Here is a 15929-nt window from a genome sequence, read left to right as displayed (position 1 = left end):
GAGATGGCTTGGCCTGTTTTAAACCATTGGAATAATTTGAGATTAATGAATTAACTGACTGTATATAATATATTATATATCAATATAATCAGAATAATCAATAATATAGAGTAATGTATGTTCCTACTTCAAATCGTACAAATTAATATTTTTTGTGTGATTTTTTTATTTAATTTAAATTAACAGTCCCCACAGAATCAATCGTATTTCATACAAATCAGCGAATTGAAAACATGTAATTTTGCATACTGTCCTGTCAGTATAATGTGCATAATCTCAAATACAGACAAGCATAATATAAAAACATTGCTTCATTCATTTTTAACTAAACCAAACAGCAGGAAAACCTGAAAATGTTAAGCATGTCTCATTTTATATGATGTAGTAGTAACTCTACATCACCTTGCCCTGGCAAGGACACCATTATAGCATGACACGTAGCTAACATGAATGTTATCCAAAAGGTTGTTATTTATGCTCTGTTGGGGAACATTTGCTCCCAGTGACATATGCTACAGGACTAAAGTCTACAGTGTCACCAAAAGCCTGATCCTGTGCCACGCCATCTTGGCTGTTTGGACATAGCAAAAAAACATGTTACAAGGTGGAGGACGACAGGAGGTTTGCTCTTTGGGGACCAAACTGTCCTCAAATGGTCCGTATTAGTATCAGTATAAAAGGCATGTTATTATAGAGAGCGTTCCTAAAAATTGCTACTATGATTATTGTGTTATGGCCTGCCAAGAAGAAGATTAACATTATTCTTACCTTTAATTAAAATTTCCCCAGTCTAGAGCATATGGCCTAACCCATTAATATGCTCTAATGCTCTTACTGTCACCACACAGGTCCTAATCAAGCTGTGATCTGCCTTAATCACCAGTCTTAAGTGGCAAACAAGTATCACTCCTAGGCTAGCTATGCATCATTAGTGATGAGACTATTGCACTCACGCCACGGTCTGGTGTCGTGCTACATTGGGTCACAATAACAATATTGTATTAATAACAGTATTTTATTTATTACTATTCTCAGAGCAAATTATGTGTATTTTGAAAGAATTGCGAGGTAAAATAGGGTCTTTCAACAATGACTGATAGTATTATTCAGACAACAGTTGCCCTGTTTAGATTATATAAGAAGAAATGAATTGTTCTCTGAGTGGTTTTGATGAAACATTAGGTTGATTGTAGAATTTGCTGTTTGCCACCCGAAATGGCACGTGTGCGTGACATGTTGATAAGATTAACTCCTAAGCTTATTACTGACAAACAACTAATTTGGCCTAATTGTTTAGTATTATCTATCAAACTGACTCACATTAGCCATGAAATCCTGGATTTCCACACCCTGCCAGCCTGGGGGGGCTAAAGAGAGTTCTGGGTAGAGGGCTTCTAGTCTCCCCAGTCTGCCTGGAGAGCCACCATCTGCAATCTGTTCCAATGCTCCTGAATCTCAAATATGTTTATTGAACATGTTTTCTTTGACTATCATTAATAATTCAGGACTTTAATTATTAATGAAAAGACATGCTTTAATTTACACTGTACACTCAATTAATACTGTAGAACTATGATATAACTTGCAATTGCACATTGCACAAGTAAACATAAGTTGGGACCATTTTTACATATAATTTATACATTTCTTCACGTTCATCAAAATAACTCCTGTTCTATTCATGAAATGGCTTCAGCGGTAGTGCGAGAACAATTCCCTTGAATCTGTTAAATTCGATATGTTCAATTAGCAAGTTAATACAGCCTTTTTGTTTTTGCGTTCCTCTCCTCTCTGTTACTATGTGTGAACCCTCAGTAGTTGGACTACAGCGCAATACTACAACATCACTAATCACAGATAAGACTGTGCATTAACTTTTCTCAGAAGCTTACTGACAATCTTTCAGGGTATTATTTGATAATGGAGAATCAGGCACTGGGCTTAGCAGCTCCAGATCAGTCCCATGTGATGGTTTGATGCCAGTATAAACACAACAGAGCCTGTACCTCTTACGAGAAGATGTTGTTGGACTAAGACTGTGTGTTTAATGTAAGTAATAGATCAATATATATAATGGAAAGCTTTGCACAAGGCAGGTTATAATATTGATGGATCATTTTTATGAACTTGTTGAAATAAGAGTGTGAAGACATCGGCATGCTTCCCATCCGAAACAGTTTGTGCATATATTATGACGACATTTTGTGATGTTTTAGTTTGTTTTGGTCTTTGGCAAGGTTTTTTTCAGCTGTTCGCGCACACAACCTTTTTTCTCGAGGCAAGCCGAAGTTCAGTAGCCGAAGTCTACGCCACTTCGTCGGTGACTGGTCAACAGTAGGGTTTCTTCAATGAAATGTGTGTTGTCATTCAACGAGAGATGACTCGTTTTCATCCACATTTTTGTTCTTGCGAAATACTGCACCAAACATCTTAGTTAGATGTCAAATTAAGCTACTAAGATCTTCTCGACAAAAACGTCAAAATCAATGACAGATTTCTTGAGTTAATCTTAGATTAATTATGACTATTTTGAGGAAGTGTACACTTGTGTACAGCGTCTCAAGATGGACATTGCTTGGATTGTTTTGCCAACTATTTGCTATGAGAGTGAACTGCCTCAATGAAATCGCAGGATTTCATAGCATAAATTATAACAGCACAAAGGAAATGGACCGTACTGGTGCGCTCAAATGTGCATCCAGTCAGAACTTCTGAATCTGCTCTAGTCTCCCTCCCAATGAGTCTTTCACGCCAGACGGCTTATTTCCGCATGTGAGACAAGATCTGCTCTACCAGGTACAGATGGCGCTAAAGCAAAAATCAAATTGTAATTAACTTGTAAATAAATCATCATAATTGTCATGGGAGCCTGGGACCTGATAAGCCGGACATCTACAACCAACAAGAGTTGAAAGACAGGGATACACTAGCTAGAACCTTCTCATCGTGAATCTGGTGGGACAAAAATGCATGACGGTGGCTGACAAATTTGATTGTATCCCCTATGCTGTTAATCAGGTTATACTGTAGGTGACAGGATTACATAGTGTGTGGACTAAAACAGCATAAAACCAGGTGTATCACAAAGCATGATCAAATGAATTAGCCAGCTACAGTCATTTTTAGAAACATTGAGAAATTGTTTGGTAAATGTTTAGGTCAAAATAAACAGTGATTTACCTTTGATAAGCAGATACATAGCTACAGCTAGCTGGTAGCTTGCTAGCTATTTAGCTCTTATGCTAATTTTAAGTATTTCTAATCTCATATCTGACTAAATCTGAAATATTAAGTTATTTCAAAATGAAAGTTAATTGGCTAGTGCATCATGATATGTGACATTTTGTTAGCTAGCTGTCCCCAGATTAGATCATGTGTTTTCACTTATTGCATCTGCATGCTTGTTGCACCCATTCGTTCATGAGCCGGCTACTTGTTCTAAATAGTATAATATAATCTGTTCAAAATAGTGGCAGCATCTGCAGTAGTGGCCATTCGGTATTTTCATGCAAAAAGTGAAATAGGTGTATTTAAGTTGTTGTTCAAATGCACAGATCGCCTTATATATCATCTCAAAGAAACCAGTAGGTCGAAAACTTGGCATCATATTTCTGTCATGCTGCTTTGTTGACAACTCCAACCACCTGCGCCCCAGGTATTCAGCCAATCAGTGGCCAGCACTGGACAAGTGTTAAGATTAGCTGGCAATTCACTTGTAACTATGAGCTCACTTCAAATCAAATCAAATCAAATGTTATTTGTCACATACACATGGTTAGCAGATGTTAATGCGAGCGTAGCGAAATGCTTGTGCTTCTAGTTCGGACCGTGCAGTAATATCTAACACGTAATCTAACAATTTCACAACAACTACTTTATACACACAAGTGTAAAGGAATGAATAAGAATATGTACATAACAATATTGAATTGAACCAGCATTGCTGTGCTTGCACAGTATATCTATTTTTCCCATCATCAAATAAAATAAAATGACTTACTGAGGGTTTTAGTTAATGTAAAAACCTCTTAGATTGATGTTTACTCAGAATAAGAAGTGTTTGTGTACGAGAGTTCAGCAGTTTATGAACAAAGACACTGCTGTAATCATTGGAATGGCAGGTTCATGTTTGATTGAATTCCAGACAGTTATAATTAATTGATGGTGCACTGTTCTTGGCACAGCTAAAACCAGACTCAAGCTATCACATTCTCTATTGTGGATTACCTTATGTTAAATTCTCTTTACCTCTTTTTTACCAGAGTCAGTAGACAAACAAGTGCTTAGTGCCCCAGTGACTATTTTTAAGTGTGTCATTTTTAACGCCTTCCTGTGCTTGCTCTATCAGGGGCTCAAACAGATTTAGCTCCAACTTGTGAAAGGTGTCAGTCAGAACTGAGCCCTTTGAAGCCCAAAACAGTATTCGTAATCAACACACACTAATACCCATATGTTTGCCAAAAGCTAGTTGAATAGTACACATGTTATTTTGTGTCAAACTTAAATCTGGTGGACACACACACTCGAGTAGTACTAGTAGGCTACACCCCAACCACTGTTGTTGGCTAGTGTGACCTTTGCATGTTGACCAAAATGTAGTCTAAGCCTGCACAAAAGGTTGAGCAAAGGTTATTTCAAAGTTGTTTAAAGGACAATTTGACCAATTTTTAACCTCATATGAATTAATCTCCAGCACCGTACAAGTGTCTACATATGTGAACATTGTGTATTTATACGTTCTTCTGGTTAAAACGATAAGAAGAAATGCTCAATATCAATTAGGATTACATTAAAAAAATACATTTTCAAAACCTGCAAACTGTTCTAGCCAGGGAAAGGGCATGTTCCTTCTCCCCAAATCCCCATGAGTCTCATAGTGTTTGAAAATCACTGTTTTTAAAATGCTTTTACTTTTAGTTACATCATTACTTTTTAACACAAAATTTCATTTTTACATATGGAGACACTGGTGTAGTGCTGGAGATAAAGAATTTGAAGTTGAAAAGTGATGGAATTTCCCTTTAAATACTACAATTGGTGACAATTTGTTCATGGTTTGTACATTCACAACATAAAAGTACTTAAATGCCATAATATTATTGGATGGTTAACACATGGTTAATAAACTATTCACAGTATTTATAGTGAATGCATGGTACATATACATTTTTGTTCAACAGTGTTGGTGATTATAGTTTTTCTGTATTCATAAACAGACCAACACATCAGTCTCAAATAACACATCAGCCTCAAATAACCTGTGAATGAAAGTCATTTGTTCAGATAGGCTATTAATCCAGTTGGACTTTTTCTATTGAAGAAGTGACAATATGTATACTTCAATGTGAGGCAGTTTTTCCTTATCATTATAGAATTCCATTACCATTGTATTTAAAAAGACCATTTGCACACAGTCAATGAGAGGGGCTGCAGTAATTGGCACCAGCCGGAAACCAAACATGCCCCATTTGGCTGGCCAGTTGAATGCCATTGGTCTATTAGACAACTCATTTGCATAAATCAAGGTTTATAGGTCAATGCTCTCTTTGGACTGTGTCCAATCTAGTTGGTCGTGGCAAGCGAGCTCAACATCACAACAAGTTTACTTCCAGCTCGTTTTCTTTATTACGTTGTATTTCGTCATCTTCATTGACCTTTAAAATGGGATTCTGCTGGATTCGAGGAGTTGGTGAGTGCGTGGTGCTTGCTGTTCTGTTCTACTCGGTTCAGTCTACAACTACGAGGTACTACACGTTTGAAGAGGATGCGCCCGGGACAGAGATTGGAAATCTGTCTCAGGATTTAAAGATAGACCCAGCAGAGGACCCTGGAACATCTTTCCGTTTCATGCAGGAGACCAATTCGTCTGTGATTCAAATGAGGGAGATTGATGGACTTTTAGCAGTTGGGGAAACGATTGACCGAGAGCATCTCTGCCCAAGGTCCCCGCGGTGCTTTGTCACCTTCGACATAGTTGCTTTCTCCAAAGAAAAGTTTCAGCTGATTCACGTGGAGATCGAGGTAAAGGACATCAATGATAACTCACCCCACTTCCTCCACAAAGAGACGACCCTTGAGATATCCGAGAATGTTCAGGTGGACTCACGAATCCCGTTGGACATCGCTGTTGACCATGATGTCGGCAGTAACTACATCCAACGTTACCATATCTCTCCCTCCAGCCATTTCATAGTTGATGTGCGCAGCAGGGAGGATGGAGTGAAGTATGCTGAACTTGTGCTTGTGAAAGCAATGGACAGAGAGGCTGAAGATTCCTACACAATTGAAGTGACGGCAACAGATGGGGGAGAGCCACCCAGGTCCGGATCAATGACTGTTCATATCAAAGTGCTGGATTTTAATGACAACAGCCCAACGTTTGAGCACAACTCACTAAAAGTTGAACTTTATGAGGATTCACCCATAGGTTACCAAGTGCTGAAAGTGCATGCGTTTGACCCAGATGCTGGCATCAATGGCGAGGTAGTGTATGGATTTGTAGAAGACACATCATCTGAAGCAATGCGCATTTTTAATGTAGACCGAATTTCCGGTGCTGTAACTTTAAAAACATTGGTTGATTATGAGAAGCAGGGGTCTTATGAATTGAACATTAAAGCATCCGATTTAGGCACAAATTCTATTCCATCAACCTGCAAAGTTGTTGTTGAGGTTGTAGATGTAAATGATAACGCACCAGAAATCACTATCAAGCCAATGACCTCGACTAGTGATGGTGTAGCTTACATCACCGAGGCCGCAGCGGAGGAAAGTTTTGTTGCGCTGATCAGCACCTCGGACAGTGACTCTGGCTCGAACGGTTACGTGCGCAGCAGCCTACACGGCCACGATCATTTCAAGCTGCAACAGGCCTACGGGGACACTTTTATGATTGTAACAACCACCACTTTAGATAGAGAGAAGATCCCAGAGTATAACCTCACTGTAGTCGCTGAAGACCTCGGAACACCACCTTTCAAAACAGTGAAGCAGTATACCATCAGAGTGACCGACGAGAACGACAACGCCCCCCTCTTCAGTAAATCCATTTATGAAGTTTCTGTCCTGGAAAATAATATCCCTGGGTCATATATAACTACTGTTGTAGCACGTGACCTTGATATGGGTAAAAATGCCAAAGTATCATACAAACTAATTGATTCAGATGTTGTGGGTGAGGCCTCCATTTTGACTTATGTGTCTATAGACCCAGTGTCAGGGTCATTGTATAGTCTGAGATCTTTTGATTTTGAAACCGTCCAACAGATTGAATTAACCATCCAGGCTGATGACAAGGGCTCACCTCAGCTGTCAAGCACATCCATGATCAGAATCAAAGTGGTTGATCAGAACGACAACTATCCCTATTTCACCTTTCCTGTTATGCTGAATGACTCTGCTGAAGTTCCTCTTCCTGTCAATGCACCACTGGGGTACCTGGCCCTATGGGTCAAGGGTCAGGATGAGGATGAGGGCATGAATGGTGAGCTCAGCTTCAGAATCGTACAAGGTGACTCTAACCTATTTTCAATCAATAAAGACACTGGAGAAATAGCTCTTAAACAGGGGCTGGCCTCTGCTATTGGAAATGTTTTGGAAATCAAAATTGCAGTGAGTGACAATGGGAGATCCCCCCTCTCCAGCAGTGCCACCATTCACTTTGTTGTCACAGATTCGCAGCTCTCAGACGACCAAGTTGTCATTGTACTACGTTCAACTGATGAGGAAGACACAGGCTTGGATGTTTCAGTAGTAGTTATCATAATGCTCGGTGGGGGTTGTGCTCTGCTGCTGATTGCCATAGTGATTGTTGTTATCACATGCAAGTTGAATCAGGGAGGCAAGGATCTAGACTCCAAGAGAGACGTGTCTCACGTCCTGTTTGACTCCAGGCATCATCCCAGGCTCAACTCTGCAGAACCCAACATGTACGGTGGACCAAGAGGTTTCCTCAATGAAAGGACCTCTTCATCTCTTGATGAGTCCAGCCTGTATGAGGAGAAAAATGGAGACTTGGAGTCACAGGTGAGTGAAATATTTAATTCCGTTTCAATTGTGTTTAAATACAACTGTACACATTCAAGTGTAGCACTACTCCTGATCCAAGTAGCTGAAATCATTTCCCATCCTGTTCTCTTGCGTTTGCTCTTTAGATGTTCCTGCCTCCTAAGCCTTTCCTACCAACATCTATGTGGCAAGGGGAAAAATACTGCCTGCAAATGAGGTAAGAATACCTCCACATTGATCATACTTGGCATGATGTGCTATTTTATCAAAATTATTATTTTCCATGAGAAATCATTTATATAACCAGTCACTGGAAGGTGCTTAACATTCCATATGCATACAGCAGATGTAGGATTTTAATTGAATCACTCTTAGAATTTTCCTGCACAGCAGGACATGCAAACTTATAGTGCATTCAAGGTTTAAAAAGGCTTCTGAAGTGTGTAATTTCCACTTTAAAATGTCAGGTTTTATTTGCCATAACAAGAAATATATCAACCCCTACAAAAAAAATATCCATTAATTATAATATAAAAAATATAAAAATATGCACATCCAACTAATCAGGTGCAGGACAGAAGAACATATCGATCCAAGTTATATCATCGTCTGGTCATTAATTATAATCCACATTATAATTCACATTTCCTGTTGTTGCAGGATAATTTTCCTGCTGTATTAAACTGGCTCAAATTAAGATCCTGTATCTGTACACGTGATTGCAGTTGTTGTCCGGAGAGAGGGGCTGGGTGGTGGAAGGCTTCATAAGAGGGGGGGGGGGGAGCACACATCAATAATCAGATACAGCGGTGCAGTGGCTAATGTTTGATTCTATTCGCAGTGGCATTGACCAGCAGAGCGTAAAGGACAGTGGCAAGGGAGACAGTGACTTCAATGACAGTGACTCTGACATCAGTGGGGATGGCGGCAAGAGGAACCTCAGCACCTTCCAGCCCTGGGCCAAAAGTAAGTTTACTACCATCACAATTTCATACTGAGATTTTAGAGTTCCTCGTAGCAGAATGATGAAGATAACAGTTGGCATTTTATAGCACTTCATAGCACTCAAACTGCAGCGGATTACATTGTGTGGGGATTACTCACCCCTTCCACCACCAGTGTAAAACCCACCTGGCTATGTAGCACGGCAACAATGAATGACTTTGTCACTATCATTCTTTACTCCTTGGGCTTGGAAAGTAATTCTGTATGCGTGTGTGTGTTCCATTTCAGGTTCCTTCCACGCCACTAACACCCTCGCGGTGGATTGTCAAGGCACTTACTGTGTAATACCAACCCAAAGCTTCCAGGCCCCACTAGAAAATGCATACACAATTGGCTTTTCCCAAGCACCGGTGTACAACAATCCCCATGCCTATCCCCACTCCTGGAAAGACTTTGGCTATAGCACCAGCATTCCCAAAGCAAGAAACACCATGCAGATGTTCTCTCATCACACAGGTACACTCCCCTCTTACTTCGCCCATCAAAAAAGGCAATCTGCTGCCGGACTTGCTGAAATTCAGGAGCACAACCAAGATATTACTACAGTGGCAACCATATCTGAAGTTGCCACCATTTTTTAAACACCCTGCCAAGTAAATATACAGATGGTTATTTATAGATATTCACTAGATTCTACAGATATTGGTTAAACTGATAGACATATGGACATTTCATGTATGAAAAGGAAAGCAACTTGATGCATAATGAAAACAGCTGATGTATATTTTCTTTGATTCAATTGTGAAGATGTAGGTTGTGTATATATTGATATTCTTATTGTATGAACATTTGTAAAAAAATAAATGTGTTTGTTTAATGAATAAACACAATATTAAAACAATGAGAGATACAGTATGTGCATAATTGTTTATGAGATAAGACCATTTCCCTGTCATCTTGTTTAGCATGACTTTTCTCTTATGGTCACACCAAGAACTTTACCCACTGGGCTTGACTTCCCCATGAACCCATATATATAGTTCCTTCAGAGTATTTACACCCCTTGACTTTTTCCACATTTTCTTGTGTTACCGCCATAATGTCAAAGTGGAATTATGTTTGTACAAACTTTTACAAATTAATAAAACATGAAAAGCTGAAATGTCTTGTGTCAATTGGTATTCAACCATTTTGTTATGGCAAGACTAAATAAGTTCAGGAGGAAAAATGTGCTTAGCAAGTCACTTAATAAGTTGCATGGACTCACTATGTGTGCAATTGTGTAACATGATGTTTTAATGACTACCTCATCTATGTACCCCACACATGCAATTATCTGTAAGATCCCTCAGTCGAGTAGAGAATTTCAAAAGGTTTTAACCACAAAGACGAGAGCTTTTCCAATGCCTCGCAAAGAAGGGCACCCATTGGTAGATGGGTAAAAACAAAAAAAAGTAGACACTGAATATCCATTTGAGCATGGCGAAATTAATAATTACATTTTGGATGGTATGTCAATACACCTAGTCACTACAAAGATAGGCGTCCTTCCTAACTCAGTTGCCGGAGAAGAAGGACACCGCTCAGGGATTTCACCATGAGGCCAATGGTGACTTTAAAACAGTTAAACAGTTTACTGGCTGTGATAGGCGAAAACTGAGGATAGATCAACAACATTGTAGTTACTCCACAATACTAGCCTAAATGACAGAGTGAAAAGAAGGAAGCCTCTACAGAATAAAAATATTCCAAAACATACATCCTGTTTGCAACAAGTCACTAAAGTAAAACTGCAAAACATGTGGCAAAGAAATTAACTTTATGTCCTGAATATAAAGCGTTATGTTTGGGGCAAATCCAACACAACACATCACTGAGTACCATTCTTCATATTTTCAAGCATGGTGATGGCTGCATCATGTTATGGGTATGCTTGTAATCAGCAAGGTCTAGGGAGTTTTTTCTTAATAAAAAGAAACAGAATAGAGCTAAACACAGACAAATAATTCCTAGAGCAAAAACTGGTTCAATCTGCTTTCCAACAGACAATGGGAGACAAATTAATCTTTGAGCAAGACAAATGCCTAAAACACAAGGCCAAATATACTGAAGTTTCATACCAAGACGACATTGAATGTTCCTGAGTGGCCTACTTACAGTTTTGACTTAAATCAGCTTGAAAATCTATGGCAAGACTAGAAAATGGCTGTCTAGCAATGATCAACAACCAACATGACAGAGTTTGAATAATTTTAAAAAGGATCATGTGCAAACTCTTAGAGATTTACCCAAAAAGACTCACAGCTGTAATCGTATGGGATTATAATGATGACAGAACTACATGATTTTGTATTTTGAATTTCATGGTCGCACATTGAGATTCATGTGTGAAAGATGGTCACAAACTTGTGAATTGACATTTGAATACATTCAATAAGATTTGCAAGGATAATGTATTTTCAGAATTATTACAAGTCCATTTAGGAGTATGAATATTCTGCTGTGAATCAAAAACACACTTGCAGATTTTGAATCTGCGAGTTCTGTCACTGTTGTCATGTTACCAAGACATTCGTTACATGCTGACCACATCGCTTGGGTCGCGTGCGCGAGCATTGCAAAATAAATGTACACATACATGTTATTCAATCATTGCACCCACACTGCTCGCGCGCGCCAACGAGCGTCTGCGTTGCCAAGCACTAAAATAGAAGTTCTATTTGTGAGGCTGAACGCGGTGCAAGTCCTGCCTCTCCCATCTCCTCATTGGTTTATAGAAGCAGATACCCATGTGCCATCTCCTCATTGGTTATACCCATGTGGGGGATTTAAATATGAACTGAGGTCAGTCGGTTGTCGTGGTAATACTATGAAAGTTAGATGCCAATCGCCCTATAAAGTCCAAAGAAGAAAAAGCCTGGAAGGAGGAGAGATGACTAGAAACGATTCGGTTGACCGTTTTATGTGTGGATTAATTGTCGGAGGACCTTGTGCATTTCAGGTAAAATAACAACTCAACATTTATATCTCAGGTAAAATAACAACTCAACATTTATATCTCAGAACAAATTGGCTAGCAAAAGCAAGCTAGCTAAATAGGACAAATTAGCTAGCAACTGCAAGCTAGCTAACATTGCCTTAAATGTTTAATGCTTTTCGACCTGTCCCCAAATTATTATAATTTGTTCAGAGTTTGTTTTGATTTTCAACCTGCGTGTCGTGTTCGCGTTTGGTGTGGGGGGACAAAATATATTTGCGCAAGATGGCTCACGTGCGTGTGCGGTCTGGGCATGGTGTAAACCTGTACAAATGTTTGTACATTTGTAGAAAGAGATTTGCAAGGGGCAGGATATTTTACTCCTGACCAATCAGTTCCCTCTGCCAAAACCACAACCGCCTAACCATTGGCTGGATTGCTCCATCAATCTCAGGAATTATCTCCCCACATGAGCAAGAGAGGATAAGGTAAATAAAACAAAAACAATTTACTTGAAAGTAATCGTCTCATTTATCTATGTTCATCGATTTTTTGTTGTTGTGAAAAGGCATGACAGTAGTTTACTTATTATGTGAAATATAATGGTACATTTCAGACGAACTCCAGACCAGCCATTGCATTGACAGCCGCTATTGCGTCAACTAGCTGGCCTCTGACATTCATCCCAGCTTTACTATCAACGGGCTAGCTTTATCAGGCATCTTTAGATGCGAAGGGAAAACAAAATATATTTGCTAGTTAGTTGATTAAGTTGATTATAAATGCCATTAGCTAGCTAGATAGCTACATTTAAACTGTTGGGGAAAGCTAGCTAGATAGCTAATGGTAGCTATGTTTCTAGAAAATAAAAAATATTTACTGTTGTTACTATCTTTTGAACACTTGTCAAACTACTTAATTCCACTGCCTGTTTCTTGATTAATTGGGGACTGAAAAAGTTGTTTAATTAGCCTAGTTGGCCAAGGTATTACAGTCAATGCTAATGAACTGGATATTGTATTTGAATTGAACTTTTATGTAACTTTTTTGCTCGCTTTGAGGACAATACAGTGCCACTGACACGGCCCGCTACCAAAACCTGCGGGCTCTCCTTCACTGCAGCCGAGGTGAGTAAAACATTTAAACGTGTTAACCCTCGCAAGGCTGCAGGCCCAGACGGCATTCCCAGCCGCGTCCTCAGAGCATGCGCAGACCAGCTGGCTGGTGTGTTTAAGGACATATTCAATCAATCCTTATCCCAGTCTGCTGTTCCCACATGCTTCAAGAGGGCCACCATTGTTCCTGTTCCCAAGAAAGCTAAGGTAACTGAGCTAAACGACTACCGCCCCGTAGCACTCACTTCCGTCATCATGAAGTGCTTTGAGAGATTAGTCAAGGACCATATCACCTCCACCCTACCTGACACCCTAGACCCACTCCAATTTGCTTACCGACCCAATAGGTCCACAGACGACGCAATCGCAACCACACTGCACACTGCCCTAACCCATCTGGACAAGAGGAATACCTATGTGAGAATGCTGTTCATCGACTACAGCTCAGCATTTAACAGCATAGTACCCTCCAAACTCGTCATCAAGCTCGAGACCCTGGGTCTCGACCCCGCTCTGTGCAACTGGGTCCTAGACTTCCTGACGGGCCGCCCCCAGGTGGTGAGGGTAGGTAACAACATCTCCACCCCGCTGATCCTCAACACTGGGGCCCCACAAGGGTGCGTTCTGAGCCCTCTCCTGTACTCCCTGTTCACCCACGACTGCGTGGCCATGCACGCCTCCAACTCAATCATTAAGTTTGCGGACGACACTACAGTGGTAGGCTTGATTACCAACAACGACGAGATGGCCTACAGGGAGGAGGTGAGGGCCCTCGGAGTGTGGTGTCAGGAAAATAACCTCACACTCAACGTCAACAAAACAAAGGAGATGATTGTGGACTCCAGGAAACAGCAGAGGGAGCACCCCCCTATCCACATCGACGGGACAGTAGTGGAGAAGGTGGAAAGTTTTAAGTTACTCGGTGTACACATCACGGACAAACTGAATTGGTCCACCCACACAGACAGCGTTGTGAAGAAGGCGCAGCAGCGCCTCTTCAACCTCAGGAGGCTGAAGAAATTCGGCTTGTCACCAAAAGCACTCACAAACTTTTACAGATGCACAATCGATGTCAAGGTTGTGTGCGGAGAATTATCGGAGTCAAGCGCAGGACACAGGTGTTGAGCGAAACCACAGTGTTTTACTCACGATTAATGGCAAAAATTCCACAAATGGAAATAATCACAAACACAACGTATAAACCACAACCACTAACGCACAAACAATCACGGACAAAACAGAAATGAAAGCCAGAGGGTTAAATAGGGAACATGATAGAGGAATTGGAACCAGGTGTGATTAATACAGACAAAACAAAACGAAACTGAAAAATGGATCGATGGTGACTAGAAAGCCGGTGACGTCGACCGCCGAACACCACCCGAACAAGGAGAAGGGCCGACTTCGGCGGCAGTCGTGACAATCGAGGGCATGCTGTCGGGCTGTATCACCGCCTGGTACGGCAACTGCTCCGCCCACAACCGTAAGGCTCTCCAGAGGGTAGTGAGGTCTGCACAACGCATCACCGGAGGCAAACTACCTGCCCTCCAGGACACCTACACCACCCGATGTCACAGGAAGGCCATAAAGATCATCAAGGACAACAACCACCCGAGCCACTGCCTGTTCACCCCGCTATCATCCAGAAGGCGAGGTCAGTACAGGTGCATCAAAGCAGGGACCGAGAGACTGAAAAACAGCTTCTATCTCAAGGCCATCAGACTGTTAAACAGCCACCACTAACATTTAGTGGCCGCTGCCAACATACTGACTCAACTCCAGCCACTTTAATAATGGGAATTGATGGAAATTATGTAAAAATGTATCACTAGCCACTTTAAACAATGCCACTTAATATAATGTTTACATACCCTACATTACTCATCTCATATGTATATGTATATACTGTACTCTATATCATCTACTGCATCTTGCCATCTTTATGTAATACATGTATCACTAGCCACTTTAAACTATGCCACTTTATGTTTATATACCCTACATTACTCATCTCATATCTATATACTGTACTCTATACCATCTACTGCATCTTGCCTATGCCGTTCTGTACCATCACTCATTCATATATCTTTATGTACATATTCTTTATCCCTTTACACTTGTGTGTGTATAAGGTAGTAGTTGTGGAATTGTTAGGTTAGATTACTTGTTGGTTATTACTGCATTGTCGGAACTAGAAGCACAAGCATTTCGCTACACTCGCATTAACATCTGCTAACCATGTGTATGTGACAAATCAAATTTGATTTGATGTCATTGACACTAACTAAATGGTTGGATTGTTCAGCTACGTTCATGCTAACACGGCTTTGGTGGTGAAACGTACAAAATGCATTTATTTTTATCTCCCCATCAGGCCATTGCATGCTGTGACAGGGGCCTGGATGGTGACACACATCTTCTTTAAGCTGCCTGCCTGAATACTGGGGCCTTCAGTGGTACCTTCCCTTTGGTGGGGCAGCAGGTAGCCTAGTTCTTAGAGCGTTGGGCCAGTAACCGAAAGGCTGCTAAATCAAATCCCTGAGCTGACAAGGTAAAAATCTGTCGTTCTGCCCCTGAACAAGGCAGTTAACCCACTGTTCTTAGGCTGTCATTGTAAATAAGTATTTGTTCTTAACTGACTTGCCTAGTTATTTATTTTTTAAGTGATTACAGAAACAGTCTCCTTATCCCTGTTTCGTAGCCATTTAACATGTACTGTATGTAAGCACTTAAATTCATAGAAACTGATACAAACACTAGAACTGACTTATATTTACTTGACCCTGGCTGCTTTTAGACAGGCAACCCAATTCTGATATTTTTTCCACTAAATGGTATTTGACCAATCACATCAGATCTTTTCACAACTGCCCTTTTTCAGA

At 40.5% G+C, this 15929-nt stretch overlaps 1 protein-coding gene across 1 annotated transcript; it reads left to right on the top strand.

Moving 5' to 3' along the window:
• Positions 1 to 5503: 5503 nt before the first annotated feature.
• Positions 5504 to 9853, top strand: LOC139538567 (protocadherin-8-like). Its single transcript, XM_071340742.1, has 4 exons — positions 5504 to 8025; positions 8154 to 8224; positions 8849 to 8973; positions 9241 to 9853. The coding sequence occupies exons 1-4, from the start codon at positions 5662 to 5664 to the stop codon at positions 9591 to 9593; spliced, it is 2913 nt and encodes a 970-aa protein (XP_071196843.1). The 5' UTR covers positions 5504 to 5661; the 3' UTR covers positions 9594 to 9853.
• Positions 9854 to 15929: the final 6076 nt, after the last annotated feature.

Source organism: Salvelinus alpinus, chromosome 14, assembly GCF_045679555.1.
Source record: "Salvelinus alpinus chromosome 14, SLU_Salpinus.1, whole genome shotgun sequence".
Classification (NCBI taxonomy): domain Eukaryota; kingdom Metazoa; phylum Chordata; class Actinopteri; order Salmoniformes; family Salmonidae; genus Salvelinus; species Salvelinus alpinus.
The sequence above is the reverse complement of the archived record's forward strand: the minus strand, read 5'-3'. Positions and strand labels throughout refer to the sequence as shown.